This window comes from Cebidichthys violaceus, unplaced genomic scaffold (assembly GCF_023349555.1).
Source record: "Cebidichthys violaceus isolate CVI_PGR_0920_01 unplaced genomic scaffold, fCebVio1.0.p SCAF_27, whole genome shotgun sequence".
NCBI classification, from domain to species: domain Eukaryota; kingdom Metazoa; phylum Chordata; class Actinopteri; order Perciformes; family Stichaeidae; genus Cebidichthys; species Cebidichthys violaceus.
Window position 1 is genome coordinate 251,225 of NW_027176450.1, and position 16,999 is coordinate 268,223.

General features: G+C 45.5%; 1 protein-coding gene across 1 annotated transcript in view; it reads left to right on the forward strand.

Moving 5' to 3' along the window:
- cxadr (CXADR Ig-like cell adhesion molecule) overlaps window positions 1-14,551 on the forward strand; it is a 35,325-nt gene extending 20,774 nt beyond the window's left edge. Inside the window, exons 2-7 of the mRNA XM_068721325.1 lie at window positions 749-918; window positions 4,743-4,947; window positions 8,264-8,419; window positions 8,546-8,668; window positions 10,294-10,432; window positions 11,525-14,551. Of these exons, the coding sequence (XP_068577426.1) occupies window positions 749-918; window positions 4,743-4,947; window positions 8,264-8,419; window positions 8,546-8,668; window positions 10,294-10,432; window positions 11,525-11,807 (1,076 nt within the window). The 3' untranslated portion in view covers window positions 11,808-14,551. The remainder of the gene's footprint in view (window positions 1-748; window positions 919-4,742; window positions 4,948-8,263; window positions 8,420-8,545; window positions 8,669-10,293; window positions 10,433-11,524) is intronic.
- The last annotated feature ends 2,448 nt before the right edge of the window (window positions 14,552-16,999 follow it).

A 16,999-nucleotide genomic window follows, 5' to 3' on the forward strand; every position in this document is an offset into this window, starting at 1 on the left:
CTACATTTAAGCAAGCATCATTCCTGAATGAGATGACTTTTTTTTTTTTTTTTTTTTTGAGAAACTCACAGACTCAGTGATCTTCGCGGTCCGAGGCTGGTACACATCCTAGGAGTATGATATGTATGATATATAACATATATAACGTCTGAGCCTGGCCACCACCGATTAAAGCCCTATTCAGCGACGCTCTTGGCTTCGCAATAAATGAGCCTCCCGGTCTGAATTCAAGGTATTCAAAAGCATTAAATTCAGTTTCCTCCAAAAAAGTTCTTACGTTTTAAAGTATTAAAAAAAGTTAATTTAAAATGTATTCTACAAAAGTCTTGAATAGGTTTCCTTACGGGCAGTGATGCCAGTTATAACAGTTTTGATGTCTGGTGGCCTTCTGTTGGGAGATGTTACACACTCAGTCAGCCCCAACAGACCTGTAGAAAGCTTTGTCACTACTGTTGTGCGTTGGCTCATCATCTCACAACAGGCAAGTGTTGATTTTAGCTAAAACTTAAATTTCTGCGACTCATCTGGGTTCAGGTCACATTAATTGATTAATTATCTTTTTAGGAACTATACAGTTGTAAACAGATGGTGTCTACTGGCAAAAATGCGATATGAATGAATGTCCTTAATAACTAATTGTAGGCCTTTCTTGTCCCTTCTGGGTTTCCATCATTCTTTTATGCATTCAATGTTTTTATTATTATTATTGCACTGCATTAACTTCCTCTCTTTGTGTGCGTCTGTCCAGGTTTGGCCTGCAGTCTGGAGATCACATCCACGGGGCAGGCATCCATAGAGAAGGCCAGCGGTCAGAGTGTGAAGCTGGACTGCCAGTTCAGTCTGGCCCCCGAAGACTCTGGACCGCTGGATATTGAATGGAGCTTGCTGTCCTCCGACAACCAGAAAGAAGACAAAGTGGTACGTGTAGATGTTCCCCACAAACACTTCTAAGATGGCTTACAATTTTACAAATGTAATTTGAGCCACATGTACTTCTATTGAGCATTTTCTTTTTGTGTGCAGTGTTCTCACAGGCACATAGTGGGAGCCCTTTTTATTCCAGACAGTGTCCTCCCTTTCCATGGCCCTCGGCCATGGAAAGGGAGGACTACACCGCTCTACAGGATCTCCACATGCCCTCAGGGCTTTCACAGCCAAGACACGGCTTCTTGCTACTGAGCGTTCCAGTGGTGTGACCCTCTACTCCCCCACCTGTCACAAAGCCTTCTCATCCCTCTCCGCCACTCTCTTTTTATTCCCCTGTATCCTGTGGATTTAGGCTTTTTTTGGCCCGGGTGTTAGAAATAGGTCACAGGCTCATCATTGGCTTTCCCTGTCTCTGTGATCCACCCACTGTCCCCTCTGTCCACTGACCCAACCAGTCCTCTCATTCAGGTAGACCTCTGTGCTCATGGTCATGTGTCATTATGGAGATACCAATTATCCTCTTCTATTTGTTTTTGACCTACTTTGTTTGTACTCTGAATCATTAACTGGAGTAGTGGAGAAGGGAGGTGGAGTTTTAACATTCTATCGTTATTCTCAGTATAGGTTGTTATGATGAAATATTGTAAATGTTCTTATTATTCATTGTCTCAGAACAGAATTCAGTGTGGGTGGATCCCCAGTTGGGCCTCTTCCGCTTCATGTCTCAACGCAGCTGTAGAAATATATCAAATGTTCCCAAATTGTATCTGGTTGCACTGTTTATTTTCTCTATCACGTGCCATTTTGCTGAGTACTATCTGCACACCCGGTAATGTTGCCAAAACCTTTGTAGGAATTTAAACAGGTCAGACATCTCTGAACGTGTTTGTTCTCCTTGACCGATCAGTTTTTGCTCGCTACACACACACACACACAGCGTACAGCCTTTTACCAATAAGAAGACATGCTTGCGGGAAATTCTTTTATAATTAGAGGCATGTTAATTCCCAAGGGGCTGCTTTAATAGTTGTGACAGTGTTAAATGGGATTAGGCTGATCTGCGGGGACCAAAGCTACTAGATCAGACAAGGAGATGAGAGTGAAGGCTAAACTTTATAGCCACGGGCTCCCAGATGAGACCATGGTGAACTACTGCACGAACGGCTCGCGTTGAGCAAATCCAGGCTTCTCTTGAAGGAACAGCCACTATCTGATAATACTCACAGAACTAGTCAACGGGATCACTCCACAGAGTCATATAACCGGGAACTCGATGACCTGTTTTTTGCAAGCAGGGAGATGGGTTGTGTGGCGTGTCTTGAATGTGCAAATAATCCTCTCTTTAAGAACTTTATTCATATTTATGAACCATGTAGTCCAGTGTCTTTGCATTGACGCAATCAGAAGTAATCTATCCAATCCGGGATCTGGTGGGGGACGATGGCCCCCCTTCATCTGACACGTCCCACATGTCATCAGGGTCCGAGTGGTGAAGCATAGCTAATGGACGTTGCTTTGTTGGGCTCGTGTGAGAAATGCCAGGCATGCCTACAGTAAGAGTCATTAGCATTTTGGCTCTCATTGCCTGGCCACAGATTAGCTGAACGCAGGGTGTGCCCTGAGTGCTCACCACCACTGTGGGAACAACGAGGGAAAACATTTACCAAAACAAAATCTGAATGGTGTGAATCTGAGAGGAATTTACTCAAAAAAACCAAACATTTAAATGCATAGCTTTATCCCATATCACACAACCTGTCTATTTTGTCCTTCAGCTCTGCAGCAGAGCCTTCTGTTTACTGAACCTATTGGGACAGGAATTTGTGCATGTTGACAAAGTACCGGAGGATTTCTACGTAAAACCACAACACCGTTTGGTGAAAATTGCGTTGCTTGTTTGTACAGCAGTGATGATCGCGAATGACAATGGCCACATTCGGCTGCATTCCCTACAGCCTCAGTGTTGAAGGACGTTTGATCTATTCTCAGGTTAGTGATTCTGCTTTAACCTTTCGAGGCAGTTTTTGAGAGGAGCTGTTCCTGTGAAAGCAGCGCTTTGACTCGTTCAAGTTAAAAGCCTCCGTGGGAGCGCAATAGACACAGTGATGCACTTTATGCTTTGCAGGTTGTTTAGACTACACAGGTATCGCAGCTCTCTGCTTTGCCTCTCAAATGAATGCCGCACCTCTTCCTCTTCCCCGCCTGAGCAACAGCGTCACATGACGATGACTTCATCTTCACATGTGTTCCGATGAAAGGAAGCCGGGCAAATAGAGGTCTGTTACCTCCGCAGCACGATCCGTCCTCTGAGAGTGGCCCGGCCAGGTGGCGATTGTTTCAGCGATCAGTCCCACCTGTTATGAAACGCAGCACACGGACAGTGGTGCTCTTTCCAGCCCCCGCCAGCTTGTCTAGTCATTCGCCCTTTTCATTTTCCCCAGGCTCTTTATGGGATTTTTTTTTCTCCATTGGATCATGATTCTCAAGGTTATTGTGCAGTTCAGATTTTTTGCTAGAGGTGTGCATGTGTGTAAGCACTCCCATCTGTTTGCCCGTGAAGTGGTCGAAGCTCACGTGAGAGTGTCGTCTGGCTGAGCTCGGGGCAATTTAATTTCCTCTCTTCCGTGGTCTCATCTCGCATATTGCTGTTATTACTGCTGATGTTTTGAGCCCTCTGTGAAGTTAGAGGGATAGATTTCCCTCCCCTGAGAGCCAGGTGGAATTTTAACTACGTTACCTGTTTACATGGCTAATATGAACAAGATGAACATGGCGCCCGTTGTGAGCATGCCTGCCTTTGCAGCTCCAGAAACTAGTCTTCAAGTCTGAAATGGTGACTTGCTCGAGACACAGCAGAACATCCCTGACTCCGTTTCCCTTTGTTTTGCTCCTCTCGTGCTTCCTTTTCAAGTGATCTGCCTCCTCTGATGGGTTCATTATTCTTCCTCTCCTCCTGCCATGTTTAGTTTCTCCTCCTCTCTACCCAGGGGTATTTTCTGTGCGTATGCCTGGCGTTGATCGTGGCACAGAAAAGCCTGTTGATGACTGTCTCCATGGAAATGTGGAAGAATATGCCAGTGTCTGTGAAAGAGAATGAGATCTCTTTTCATTGTTGTTTGCTATTCTTTTCCCCTCCTTGTTCTTTTCTGTGTTTTTGTTTTCCCCTCCTCCATCACCACAGCTATGAGGTTACTTGTTGGCTCCACCTGGCTTTTATTTCTAGGCATTTCCTTGCTGCTTTTGTGTGTGTGTGTGTGTGTGTGTGTGTGTGTGTGTGTGTGTGTGTGTGTGTGGGGGGGGGAATGTACACAGTCACATTGTGGGGACTCGCCCTTTTTTTGGAGGGGGGGCAATGGGAGACAAGTTCACGTCCCCATAACTTAAATCATTACATTTAAGGATGAAGACTTGGTCCGGGTTAAGGTAGGGGGAAGCGGAGGATAAGGCTGGTAGTGGTTATGGTTGGGGTAAGTCTCCAAGAAATGAATGTTCTTTGTTGACACAACAGGTGTTGATTTGGCTCCACAGTGGTCGCTTTGTTTGAACCCCCTTCATTCTTGTTGAGCACAGAAAGGTTAGAGCAGCACAGGGCTGCCAGACTGAAGGGCATCGCAGAGATAAAGGAGAGGGTGCGTTCTCTCTTTCCTTATATTTTGGTTGGTTCAGTGAGCAAAGCTTATCTTTCAGAAAGCACTGCCATTTCAAGGCTGTTGCTTTATTTTTTTTCTAGGAGGACTTTTTATTTTTTTGATAAGTCAGATACAGCAATGCATCACATTATGTAAAGCTCTTAACTCCAACTCTCTCAAATCCAGGTGATCCTGTACTCAGGCGACCGGTCCTACGAGGACTACTACGACCCAATGAGGGGCCGAGTCCACTTCAACTCAGCCGACCCCAAGAACGGCGACGCCTCCATCAACCTGACAGGGCTGAAGTCGACGGACTCGGGCACTTACCAGTGTAAAGTGAAGAAGGCTCCCGGTATCCGCAGCAAGAAGATGCTGCTGATTGTTATGGGTGAGTGGAACAAACCGCTGAACACACTCTGGAGTTAGGCTAGCTGTCCTTTCTTTTTCTCACAGAGTAAATTCTTTCTCTCTACACGGAGGAAATGCTCCAAATCACACGGACTTTGCCCTCCCTGGCTGTTTTGATGTAATCCCTTCTAAAATCGAGTGCATGACCTTCCTAGAGGCTGCAGAGCATTGCCCCCCCCCTTTTGTGATACAATTCTGTATTCACTCTCTGATTATGTCTAGAATGATAATCCTGATATTTTTTCCTGTCATCTATATTTGTGTTTAGTATTAGACTTGATGAACAAAATGATTGTATTGTTTTTATCTTCAATCACAGCTCCCTTTTCAAGCAAATTGAATGTTTGCAGATTTTTTTACAATATTAGCTATATTCCTAAAATATTAACTGTGAAAACTACAACAATATATAAATGACTACACATGACTCCTTTTGAAACTAGATAATACAGGCAAAGGTTATCAAATAATCTACAATATTACAAATGGTTTTCAATGTGTGCAATGTAAGCCTGCCTTTTAAAAAAATTGTGGCCAAATTGATGGAGTCTCTGCACTCAGCTGGCTTTTTGTTGCACAGGGTGATATGGGTGACACAGCGGAGTTGTATAAGTCAGATGATTCACTCCCCAGGCAAACACACACTCACGCAGAGCGGCCTCGCTGGTCGGTCAACTGACTAAATGATGTCGAAAGTGAATCGCCTCCCGAAACCCGCCTGGCATTTGCATATGGGAAAAACAACCCAAGTGCGCCGCACCTGTCTGTGTTGTGGGGATAGGTCGCATATTGTGCTGTTATCGCCCCGTTATCGGAATGGTTTCTCCGTTTTAAAGACACTTTAGAAAATGGCTGCTGTTCTTGTTGACATGATATCATGTGCTTTCCAGGAGCTCACGTCTTTCTGGTTGAGCCAGTTGGCGCAGTGCAAACAAGTTTCTTAGTAGTTATATTGTGGCGCCACAAAGCAGCTCTCTATTAAAAGAGGTGAAGTGAATACAGCTGACACAAGAGCCACTGACAAAGCTCTTGGGGAGGCTAGTTTACATAGAAATTGATCTGACCAGAAGCAGCTTGAAAAGTGAATCACTGCCGAAGTCATTGCTGATTCACACACATGCTTGTGCTTTTGCTGTGACGGCCTTATCTCCCCACAACAGTTCCCCATTCCCTACCAGTGAGGGAGGTTTAAGAGCCCTGCTGACTCGTTTCTCATGCTTATTTAAAATGTTAGCTTATTGTTTAAGTTTATCATTTCATCAAAAGATACCATCTAAAATAGAAACTCACAGCATCGGTTGAGCTTGTATGGTAACTATCTTTGATCAGTAACAAATACCAGTTATATATAGTATAATATCCATTGTTGATACATTTGTATCACCTTCCCCTCATTGTTATCATACGATATGACTTCATTTCATTTGTCTATTGTATCTTGCTGTGGATAAGTGCATTGACTAAGTGGCTAAAATGCAAATCCAGCTTTTGTTATGGTTATGCAGATGTCTTTAGCGATAGCGTGCATGAGGGAGAGAGATAGCTCGAGGCTACAGGAGCTGACAGGCTGCTAGCTATTGACCCCACAGGGCAGGGGTGTTCTTAGCAAGGGAGCATTGACAAGGAGAGGGGAGGACATCTTGCCTGCTCTGCATTTTACCTTCAGGTCGATCTTGTCACAAGGTGGATGGTCCCGGTAACAGGGGAGACATGCATGCATATGTGTGCACAAACATAAACACACCTCAAGTTATATACCGGGTGTTGCCGTGGGTTGTCACATATGCAGGTATGCACACGTGCCGACCCCCCGCAGTGTGCATGGTGTCCGGGTACTGTGCAGTAGGTAGCATCCCTCGTTGTGTATTCTCCTCTGGTTGCACCGGTACATTGAAGTTAACAGGAGGAGAGTACCCACCTGTAGCCCAGCACTGCATGTCAGCAGCTCTCGCAGCTGTTTCTGACTAGGCCCCGCCTTTACTCTCAACAGCCAATCATTTTAGCTCTGCCTGTCTGAAGTCCAGGCGATCCTCATCGCATCCAGGGTTTAGTGGCCACATATTTTCATTTTATCATTCAACTATCAGCAGTCGCTCCTTGAAGGTGGGCGTCTCCTGAATGCAACGAATACCACGATCTAGCAATCACATTCTTCTTATCTCTTCCACAATATAGCCTTGTGCGGCGCATAAATCCCATTTCATTGTTCATTTTAAAGAGCCAGGTTAGCCATATGGCTCTGTGCTCCTCCAGCCTTCGTCACCTTCCTCTTTGACCCCATCTTTCAAACAAATAAATCTGCTCATCGGACAGCGGCCCTAATAACAGGAGCTGCATGTTACAGCCCGCGGACGGACGCGTCGAGTTGACTTTCACCTTTTAAAAGATGTCAAAATGTCATAGCTCTCTGACATTTACTGTGTGCCGTGTGAGTGGTGCAGCACAACTGCAGCAAATAGCAGGCCGGTGAGTTAGGAGCTGCTCGGCCTTGGCGCCCATCACTCTACCATCTGTCCATCAGTGCTCGCTTCATTTTTGCTCTCTCTCAGCTCTCCGTTTTGCCCCCTCCATCCTGACCCCCTGTGTGTTTATTAGATTAGTAGGAGCGCTTGTTACCGTCAGTCTACTGTTAATCCTTACGGTTATGCCTGCTAAGCTTCCCCTTCCCGCCTGACACCTGGTTCAGATGTGGAGAGCCCCACTCCAGGGTTTTGTTGTTACAGAACGCATTATTACCACACCAGGATGTCTGCTTTCTGTCAGTGAGCACACAGCGCCTCGCCCTGCTGTCTGCGCGTCTGCGTTTCATTGGAGTCGGTCTGCTTTTAATTTGAAGCTCTGTTTGTTTTTCAATCCCCCCTCTCATCTCCTGCCAGCGCTCTGACCGACCGAGGAGTGATCGCACACGTTGGGCTTTACGCAACAAAAGCTTGGCCTCCATCCTTAACCCTGAACACTACGTGCACGGGAATGTTTGTGTGCCGCGACTCCCTTCTTCCTCATGGTCATCCTGAGCGACAGCTCCATTAATGACAGCAGCTGTATGAATTACTCTGATTACTGCTCTCATTACACTGATGACTGCTGCTTTGAGCAAGGGAGGGAAGGAACTTTAGGAAGACACAATACACAGACGCACAACTTGTCCACAACATGAAAGATCGTAGAATAACAGGGTTGGAGGCAGCAGGCAGGGGGACAGTGTTGTTTTGAGCTAATGCCAGGTGGCCGCCTGGTCGTGTCTGTTGTTTTTCACCTCTCTCAAACACTCTCCTCCATTCCATCTCTCTTTACAGTGAAGCCATCCAAGCCCAGGTGCTACGCCGAAGGCCCCATGCAGGAAGGCAAAGACATTGTGCTGAGGTGCAAATCTAACGAGGGCACCAACCCCCTGCAGTACAGCTGGGACAAGACCAGCGACGGCAAGCTGCTGCCCAGCTCCGCTGTGATGGGTAATGGCCTCTCTCACAAGCACTCCCAAACAAATAGAAGTCGGTGTTCAGGTCCCGCACACGGGTCCTCTCTCTCTGTTTTCCACGGTCACCTCTTCATTGATGCGTTCTTTGCCCTCACTACAGATCCAGTGGGAGGCACCATTAACGTGAGGAACGCATCTGCTAGCGCATCTGGCACCTACCGCTGCACAGCTACCAACCCCGTTGGCACTGAGGAATGTGTACTGTACCTCAACGTGACGCCTCGTGAGTGCCCAACTAACGTCACCTTGATGCACCGACCTGCATTCAGTCTGTTTCACAGTTAAACCTGTAGCTCTGTTGTCTGAGGGTCAGCTGGATAATGTATTAGTACAGTTTGCAGTACTCTATACACACACAAGTATAATATGGAACCGTTTCTTCCAAGTCAGTGTTCTTACTCCTAGCATTTGATCCTTTCAGTAAGATTCCGGTTATGCATCCATGTGACCAAAATATACATATTATATATATTAGTAAACTGGTGTATCTTGAGGTAATGTCGAGAACAAGACCACGAGTCATGCTAGCTGCTCTGTGAAGTTGTACGTAGGCACAGCAGCACTTTAAGGCTAAATGCTAGGCGGGAAACATCAGCATGCTTTTAGCAGGTATAATGTGTACAGTGTTACTTTTCAGTTTAGTATGCTAGTATTTGCTACCTGAAAACACAAACTGCAGCTGAGACAGATGGGGAAACTACTGACAGTTTGCGGTCAAGATGTAGTTATATCCACGTACACCGCGGGTCATTAAAAATGAAATATAACAATATTAATGAGCTAAATATTAACCACGTTTTCTAAAATGTGAACAGAGCATAACTGCTGTCCACAGCTGAGAGATGCTGTGTGTGATTACGCACATGGAACAGCAGCGTGACTTTGGTGGTTATTTCAGAAGTTCAAAGTTGAATTGTTTCCTCTGTCAAGTTTATAACCACAGTTAGTTTTGCTGCTTAAATGTCCAACAATGTTTGCATGGAAACGTTTACAATTACTCGGTTCAGCATCACTAAAGTCTAATCATTAAAGTAAATCGTTAGAGAAAACACTTGTACGTCAATACAATATATAATTTAAAAAGGCAGTATAGCCAACAGGAAGTAGCAGAGGGGAAGTTAAATGTCCATGCGAGTGCGGGTCTATAAAGCTGAGAAAATAATTGAAACGGCTGGGTGGCGTGTGAATGATTTATGCCGACACACAGATTCAGATGAGGTTAGAGCCGATCAGCGCACCAATAGTTTTCAGGTATTTGGTTATGGACCAAAGTATTGTAACAAGTGTCTCGATTAATCCAACCAACACTCAAAAACCTAAAGATATTCGATGTTGACTGCAGTAACAATTCAACCAATTTATCACAGCTAAACTTAGCGTTGAGAAGAGGACCGTGTTAGAACACTGCCACTCGTCTCGCTGAAGACCTACTGAAGATCCCATTGCAGTTAGAGAGCACACGTTTGATTCACGTGTGCTGAGGAAAAGGCGTTAGAGTCAGCTTCTTGAGTAGTAGAAGCTGTGGTACCACATGCTGTGACAGCGCTGTCAAACAAACAAACAAGTGCTGCAGCTGGAGCATCATACAGGAGGAGCATGGATACTCAAGTTTAATTTGTGTTGTAGTGGTACAACTCAGATGACATTGGTAATTCCACTATAAAAAAGGTGCTAGGTGCTCTAAAACGGCCACTAAATTGTTGAGTCATGAACACCTTAAGCCAGGGTCAAAGGCAAGCACCACTTGTAACATAATTCAGCTATATATTTTGAGTTCTTTGTTGGATTTCCTTCCCAAATGACATTTACCAAACTTTCCAACCCTTTTTTTTTTTTCATCGTGTCCAGCCCCCAACACTGCAGGCATCATCGCAGGAGCCATAATTGCCGTGCTCCTGATCCTCCTCATCATCGCCTTCATCCTCTTCTGTTGTTGCCGTGCCCGTCACAGGAAGAAGTACGAGAAGGAAATCTGCAACGAGATAAGGTACATTCACTAAAAACATCAATGGCACTGGCTCACAGATACACAAAGTTCCTATTTGATGGAATAACACTCTGTGGTCTCTGCTATATAATGAGAAATGTGTCTCGGGTTGTATAATACTGGATTAAATGTAGGCATCAAAAATGCCATAGCTTACATGTGATAATTACTCACAGCTCGCCATGTAGTTTGACCTGTGGTCATCACACACACACACACACACACACACACACACACACACACACACACACACCTCCAATAGCCTCAACAACCATGAAAATGTTTTTTTCTCCATCAGTGTTTTTTTTTTTTTTTTTCCCTCCTCAAATAAACAGCTGTGGTAATCAGTTTGAAAGCTTTGTTTGCTCTGTGGCTTCTGTGTCATGTCTGCTGCTGGCTGCCCCCCCAACTCTCCCCTCACCATCCTACTCCTCATCCAGCCCACAAGCTCTGTACAACCCCTGGGTTTACTATCACTCTGCTGCGGACTGAATCTGTCTAAGACCACAATGTGACACTCGCGCTGTAGGACAAAGAGGATTAGACCACTGGTCCTGTCTCGTATACACAGACACACGCATTCGCTGGAAAGCCACTGCATGAAGCTGCAGACTAAACAAGCTGCAGCCCCTCGGCCTCCGTTTGATTGAGCATTTAACTGGATTATTGCTGCTTATTAGTTGTTAATGTGGTGGCAGAGGAAGCAGAGGGCATAGCTGTACTTGGTTGCTCAGCTCAATCTCTACAGGCTATTACACAGTCAGTGTGGCTGATCAGTGCAGACATTACCCCAACCAATTAAACGGGCCAACTCTAATTATTTGTCCCTCTTTATTGAGTCAAGTCATGTTTCGCTCTTGAAATGACTCATGCAGACTCCTTAAGTATTCATTGTTTTCTCACTGTGGGCGGTAAGTGCCAGACATTCCAGACTTCAATACCTGTGTCAGCCAACTTCATTCTGGTTTATAGCACCTTCCATAATCCTGTTCCATATTCAAACTCTCTGACTTGACTCTCGTGCTAGCTTGTGAAAGTGAGTTTACGGTCTTAACTTATTGTCTAAATGTGCCGCTGTCTGTTTCCTTTCAGAGAGGATGTGCCCCCTCCGAAGAGTCGTGTCTCAACGGCGCGTAGCTTCACCGTGGGCAGCCAGCGCTCCTCCCTGGGCTCCATGTCGCCCTCCAACCTGCATGAGTATGCCCTGAAGCCCCAGTACGACAAGATTCCCTCATCCGAGGACTTTGAGAGGCCTCCGAGCCACGCCCCTCTGCCCCCGCCCAGTGCTGCCAGGATGGCCGGCCCCAACCTCAGCCGCATGGGGGCCATCCCCGTCATGATCCCTGCCCAGAACAGGGAGGGCTCCATCGTCTAGCCTGTCCTCTTCTCGAGGAGGGGGCCGTGCAACAAGGGGGAGTCAGCGGCGGAAGGGAATAGGACACAAGCCAATGAAGACGGAGCTGGGATGGGCTGACTCGCCCGACTTTTTGCTCCTCATTATCTACAAATGGGAGTATACTCCTCTTATGAAGTCGCTACTGAGAAGAGAAATTGAGTTGTACTGGAATCAATACAGAGCACATTAACTTTTTGTCAAATACAAAAACAAAACTTCTATGAATTTAACTTCCTGGACTTTCTCACTGAAAAATTAAAAGGTGTGGATCTAAAGCAGAATGGTCAATATACAAATTATATTGTACATAAGTGAATGCATGTTTTTTTTTTTTTTAATTATAGATGGCCCTTGCTGTAGAAACATTGTATGTTCAAAACAGATCCAGGCCCCTAACTGGCCGAGTATACAGGTGTGTGTGTGTGTGTGTGTGTGTGTGTGTGTGTGTGTGTGTGTGTGTGTGTGTGTGTGTGTGTGTGTGTGTGTGTGTGTGTGTGTGCGCGTGCGCGCAAATATAAGTGTATGATTGTGAATGGAGTATGGAAAATGTGTAGTTCATTTATCATCTTTTAACACCTACATAACAGTTTGATCATCTGTCAGGCAATCCAGTCTCTGCTCGTTTCTGACTTTTTAATTCCATGAATTTGTTTTATCTTTTGACCTTTTGGAGAAATTGTAAAACAGACTTATTAGAAAGACAGTCACAGATTCTTTCCGAATTGAAAAATGTCTATTTAGGTCAGTCTGTTTTCTGTTGAACCGTTGGCTGTTTGAATTGTCCAGTCTGGGTTTGGGTGGTGGGGCTGAAGTGGACAGGATTGGCTGGTGGTGAGGGGGAGTTTCAGGCCACCACATCTTGTGATTGGGTGGATTATTGCCTCTTGACCGAGCTTAAGAAAACAATAAAAGACCACCGTCCCTCCTTTTAGAGGTAGAAATAAGGGGGGCAGCTGGACAGCAGGGTTCACTGAGCAATCCGCTTTGATTGTTTGACTATCAACAGGCCTCCCCCCACACACATGCAGGACAAGAGCACCGAGTCTTAATTTATCATCGGTAGCATCCCCCCCCCCCCTCCACACACACACACACACACACACACACACACACACACACACACACACACACACACACACACACACACACACACTCGCACTCAGATGTCCGGCATATGTAATCAGTCGCATTACGAGAAGCCAATATCTTGATTAACCTTCTCTCTGTGGTCAGTATGAAACCTTTCATGGGTTCTGTAGCGTTAATTGGACTTTTCAATGAAGGATGTGAAGCCTACCTACATGAAGAAAGTGGCCACAAAGGGGAACCAATGAGAAAAGCCGTTGCATGCTGAATTGTGCCGCTCTGATTCCGCTTTACAAGCGCTTCAGTTTGAGCTCATTGTGCCGTCTCAGTGCTGGATAATAAAAATGTTCGTCCAGTCAGTGTAAGTCAGTTGCCATAGGTCAGTCCTTGCAATTTGTGGGTTATTCTACTCTTAAACCGCGCCCATTCTTCCATTGTTTGCAAAAAATGTTTGGAAGCCCAACATCTCATCTTGTCTGCTACAAAAAAAATAACCCAGTAAGAATACTTGGAGTGATCAAACTGTTTGTTTTTGCTCTGACGCCTTATTCTACTCTTTACTGCAGCCTTACACGCCTCCCCTCAGTTCACCTCAGCAAAGCCCTCACAGCTGGATTCTAAAAACTTCTATTGTGCCTTGAGTTGTGTCGTAGCACCTATGCCATTGTGAGCTGTGCAATGTGCAGTAGCATCATCCCGGATGGCCATCATAGCACACAGCCACTAGAACAATATAATAATCAGTACACAGTGACCCTATCGATTGCCATCGGTCACTTCAAGTCCAGGATGTCCCACACTGCATACAAATTTCCCCATAGTTTAACAAAACGTCCAACACTGTCTTAAAGCTTTGATTTTGTATTTCAAAAACATGAAGTCATGTTTTTTTTTATTTTGTATTATTCAAGATGAAGTAAATTGATGTGCTTTTTAGAAAAACACCATTACTGGTTCTGGCTGTGTGTATAAATATCCTGTTGAAGTAACCCTATGTAATCACAACACAGTTGAATGATATAAATATATGTGATGCTCTGCCGTGCTGTGCTTGGCAAGTCTATATCTAAAACAAAGAGGAGGGGCGGTGTGGGTCTCTAGTTAGTACAGTCTAAATGCTCCCTTGTATGATTGGTAAGTCTTTGTGTGGATTCTGGGATCTTAAGGGAGGTGACAGATGTTGGAACATTTTGGCCCCTGTACTTCTGGCAGATTTGTTGTCACACCTATTTTCTAACACCAAGGAAAGTGAGACCCGGACCTGCCTAGACAAAGAAATTACATCTGTCAGGTCCTCTTAACACTTTTTTGTGTGTGTGTCTGTTTGTGTGAGCAAGTGTATTGTACATGAAGGGAGTTTGCTGTCAGGATGGGCCCTTGTAGAATTCTAGTTAGACTTTCACCTGCTGATAAACTGTACAGAGCTCTCAGGGGGACGGTCCCGCGTCTGTCCCTCTATGTGCTCAGAACATTAACTACTAACCATATTAACTGTAGCTTTGAAATCCGCGTACTAATATTGTATGAAGATCTCCTTTGAGGTTTGCACACTGTGTGAAAACCTTTTTTTTCTTTTCTTTTTTTTTGTGTGTATTTTTTGTGCTGTATTTTTGAATAATAAAAGTCCATGAAATCAAGACAGAAAGCCAGCCCCTGCTTGTTTATTTGTTTGTTTACTGAAGCAGGAGCTTTTGTTGACTTGAGCATGAATAAAACTCAATTTCTCTCCTCTCCAGTGGCGCGTGCTCTCCGGGGACTCGGCTTCCTGCAGCTTTTTGACTGTGATCAATTTAAATCAGCCAGTGAATTCCACCCTTAACGCCAGGTGAGGTGACTTTCTAACCACTTAATGACTGTAATTCATCAATTAAGTGAGGCTGCAGGCACAGCCGCTGCCTGCCGTCTCCAATGCTCGCCATTGAGCTTTGGTATAAACATGCAAAGGTTTGTGACCTGGCTCAGCTACCAGCACTGTTAGGCCGCTCATTCCTTAGGCTTCTTTTTTTTTTTTTACCCATTCCCCTGCTGCTTTTGTCCATGGCATCGTGGCCATTTGTGACAACATTTGCCCAGCTTATTTTTTCAATTGCAGCCAATATCCCCCCTGTAGTTAATGTGGTGGGTAACTACTTTCAATGCAAGCCAGCATGAATCAAAGTTGTACAAAATTAGCTCTGTAATTAAGTCTGCTGAATGGTGCAAAATGCCTGGTTAATGACAGAGGGGACAGATCGGGCTCGTGTTGATGGTGCATGCTGCTATTCTGACCGCTGTCGCCCTCCTCGCTCTCGTTATACACTTAACTACATGCTGGTTATCTTGACGTGTGGATGGATCGATTGTTAGCCAATAGCTCCACTGTGTGCAGGCAGTTGACGGGTAGTCAATAAAAAGACTAAAGCACTTAGTAGCAGTGCTAAGCGGATGTCCATTGGTGTAATTGCATGTCAGTAATAGATAGGGCCCCGGAGCACTGATCTGTGGCTAGACGAAGTCCCTCGTGGATCCTAATGGCTCCCCAGCAGCTCTGCACATCAGGGGTTCTCTCACACGCCGGGTTCGTTCGGCTAAACTGATACCACACTCACAGTTGTTCCCCACAAATGGACGTGGCAGGACATAATGCAACTTTTATGGCCGTGCATTCAAAACATTCATTAAAAGGACATTAGTGACGTGTGCTGCTGCACGTGCGCAGATTAGATTTATGGACTAAAGGCTGCTCTCATTGAATTAATGCACAGTGAGTCATGCATCATCCCCTCAGTGTCTTCCAGCCCAATATCCATTTGTGAATTTCACTTCACATAGCTGAAGGGAGAGAGTGGTGTTGTGCTAAGCACCTGGGGATTTGTGCCTGCCTCCCACTTCCCCGGCTCCCTCCCTTCTGCCTGGGTAAGGTATTAATTGTTTGCAGAGATCAAGGAGGTTGGTATTGCAAAAAAAAAAAAAAGCCCATTGGTTCTCCAGGAGGGTTTCCTTGGCAACCTTATCTGGTTGTAAACAGTCTAAGCCGGCTGCTAGCGGGATGATTTATCTTGTAAAGCGTGATTCGCTCCCTGCTAACAAAAGAGGCCTCTAAAACGCACGGGTCTCATCAAAGTCGCTCTCCTCCAGCGTGACGTCTGCTGTCACCGGCGTTAAGCTTGCTGCCATTTTTAGAAACCTCAGTCAGGTTGGGAGAGGCTTGCAGGGGGAATTCTGGGTAGGATGGAGCAGTATGCATATGCATGAAGAGCGAGCTCCATCAGCCTCGTTGGCACAGCAGTGCATTAATATTGTGGCTTGGCGCTCTGAGCACTTTGGATGTAAAATGACACAGATTATGATGTGAATGCAAGCTTTTGCAGCTACATCAAATACTTGACTGAGGAGCTTTTTTTGGACATGGTCCCTCTTGTTTCCGGCCCCTGTAGTATTTAGATGGATACAGTGGAACTCTTATAAATCCTTAAGTCCTACATTTGGGTGTAAAATTCTCTCGTGTTTTTTAAATTCATCATCCTTCATCCAACTTTAATGATCATAATAATTGTATCACACGTGGGAGGGTAAGTAAGCTCAGACGACTGCAGTAATTATAACAACGCAACCAGTCTGTCTGAGACGACTCTTAAATGAAAGCTGACAGTCTGAACTTTAAATGCGCAGTCATTGTGCCATGTGAAATGAAAAGGAATTGGAGGAGGAGGAGGAGGCCCATCATCAATGTGTCACCATGCAAACACTCACGGCACTCAACCGTATGTCGCCTTGAACAACCTGTGTGTTGTGGCTGGAGAGACGGCAGAGGGTATTCTGCGGAGAGGGGGAGTCGAGTCCAAACCGGAGGCGATCATCCCGCTCTGTTTGCTACGTCTGCAGACAGCCCAGATTTCTCAGGAGGCCTACCCAGCTGCCGCACACTCATTTGTCAGTCTTCCTCATCTCCCCGTCTGGGAGGAGGAGAGCTTCTGGTACCACGCCTCAACCCGTCTTCCCTTTGGTCGATACGGAGTCATCTGTTAAGGGCCGACCTCTACGCCCGCTGCATCTCAGCACCGTTTTGGTCACTATTCCGACCCCCATGCTGCTCACATTTCTAT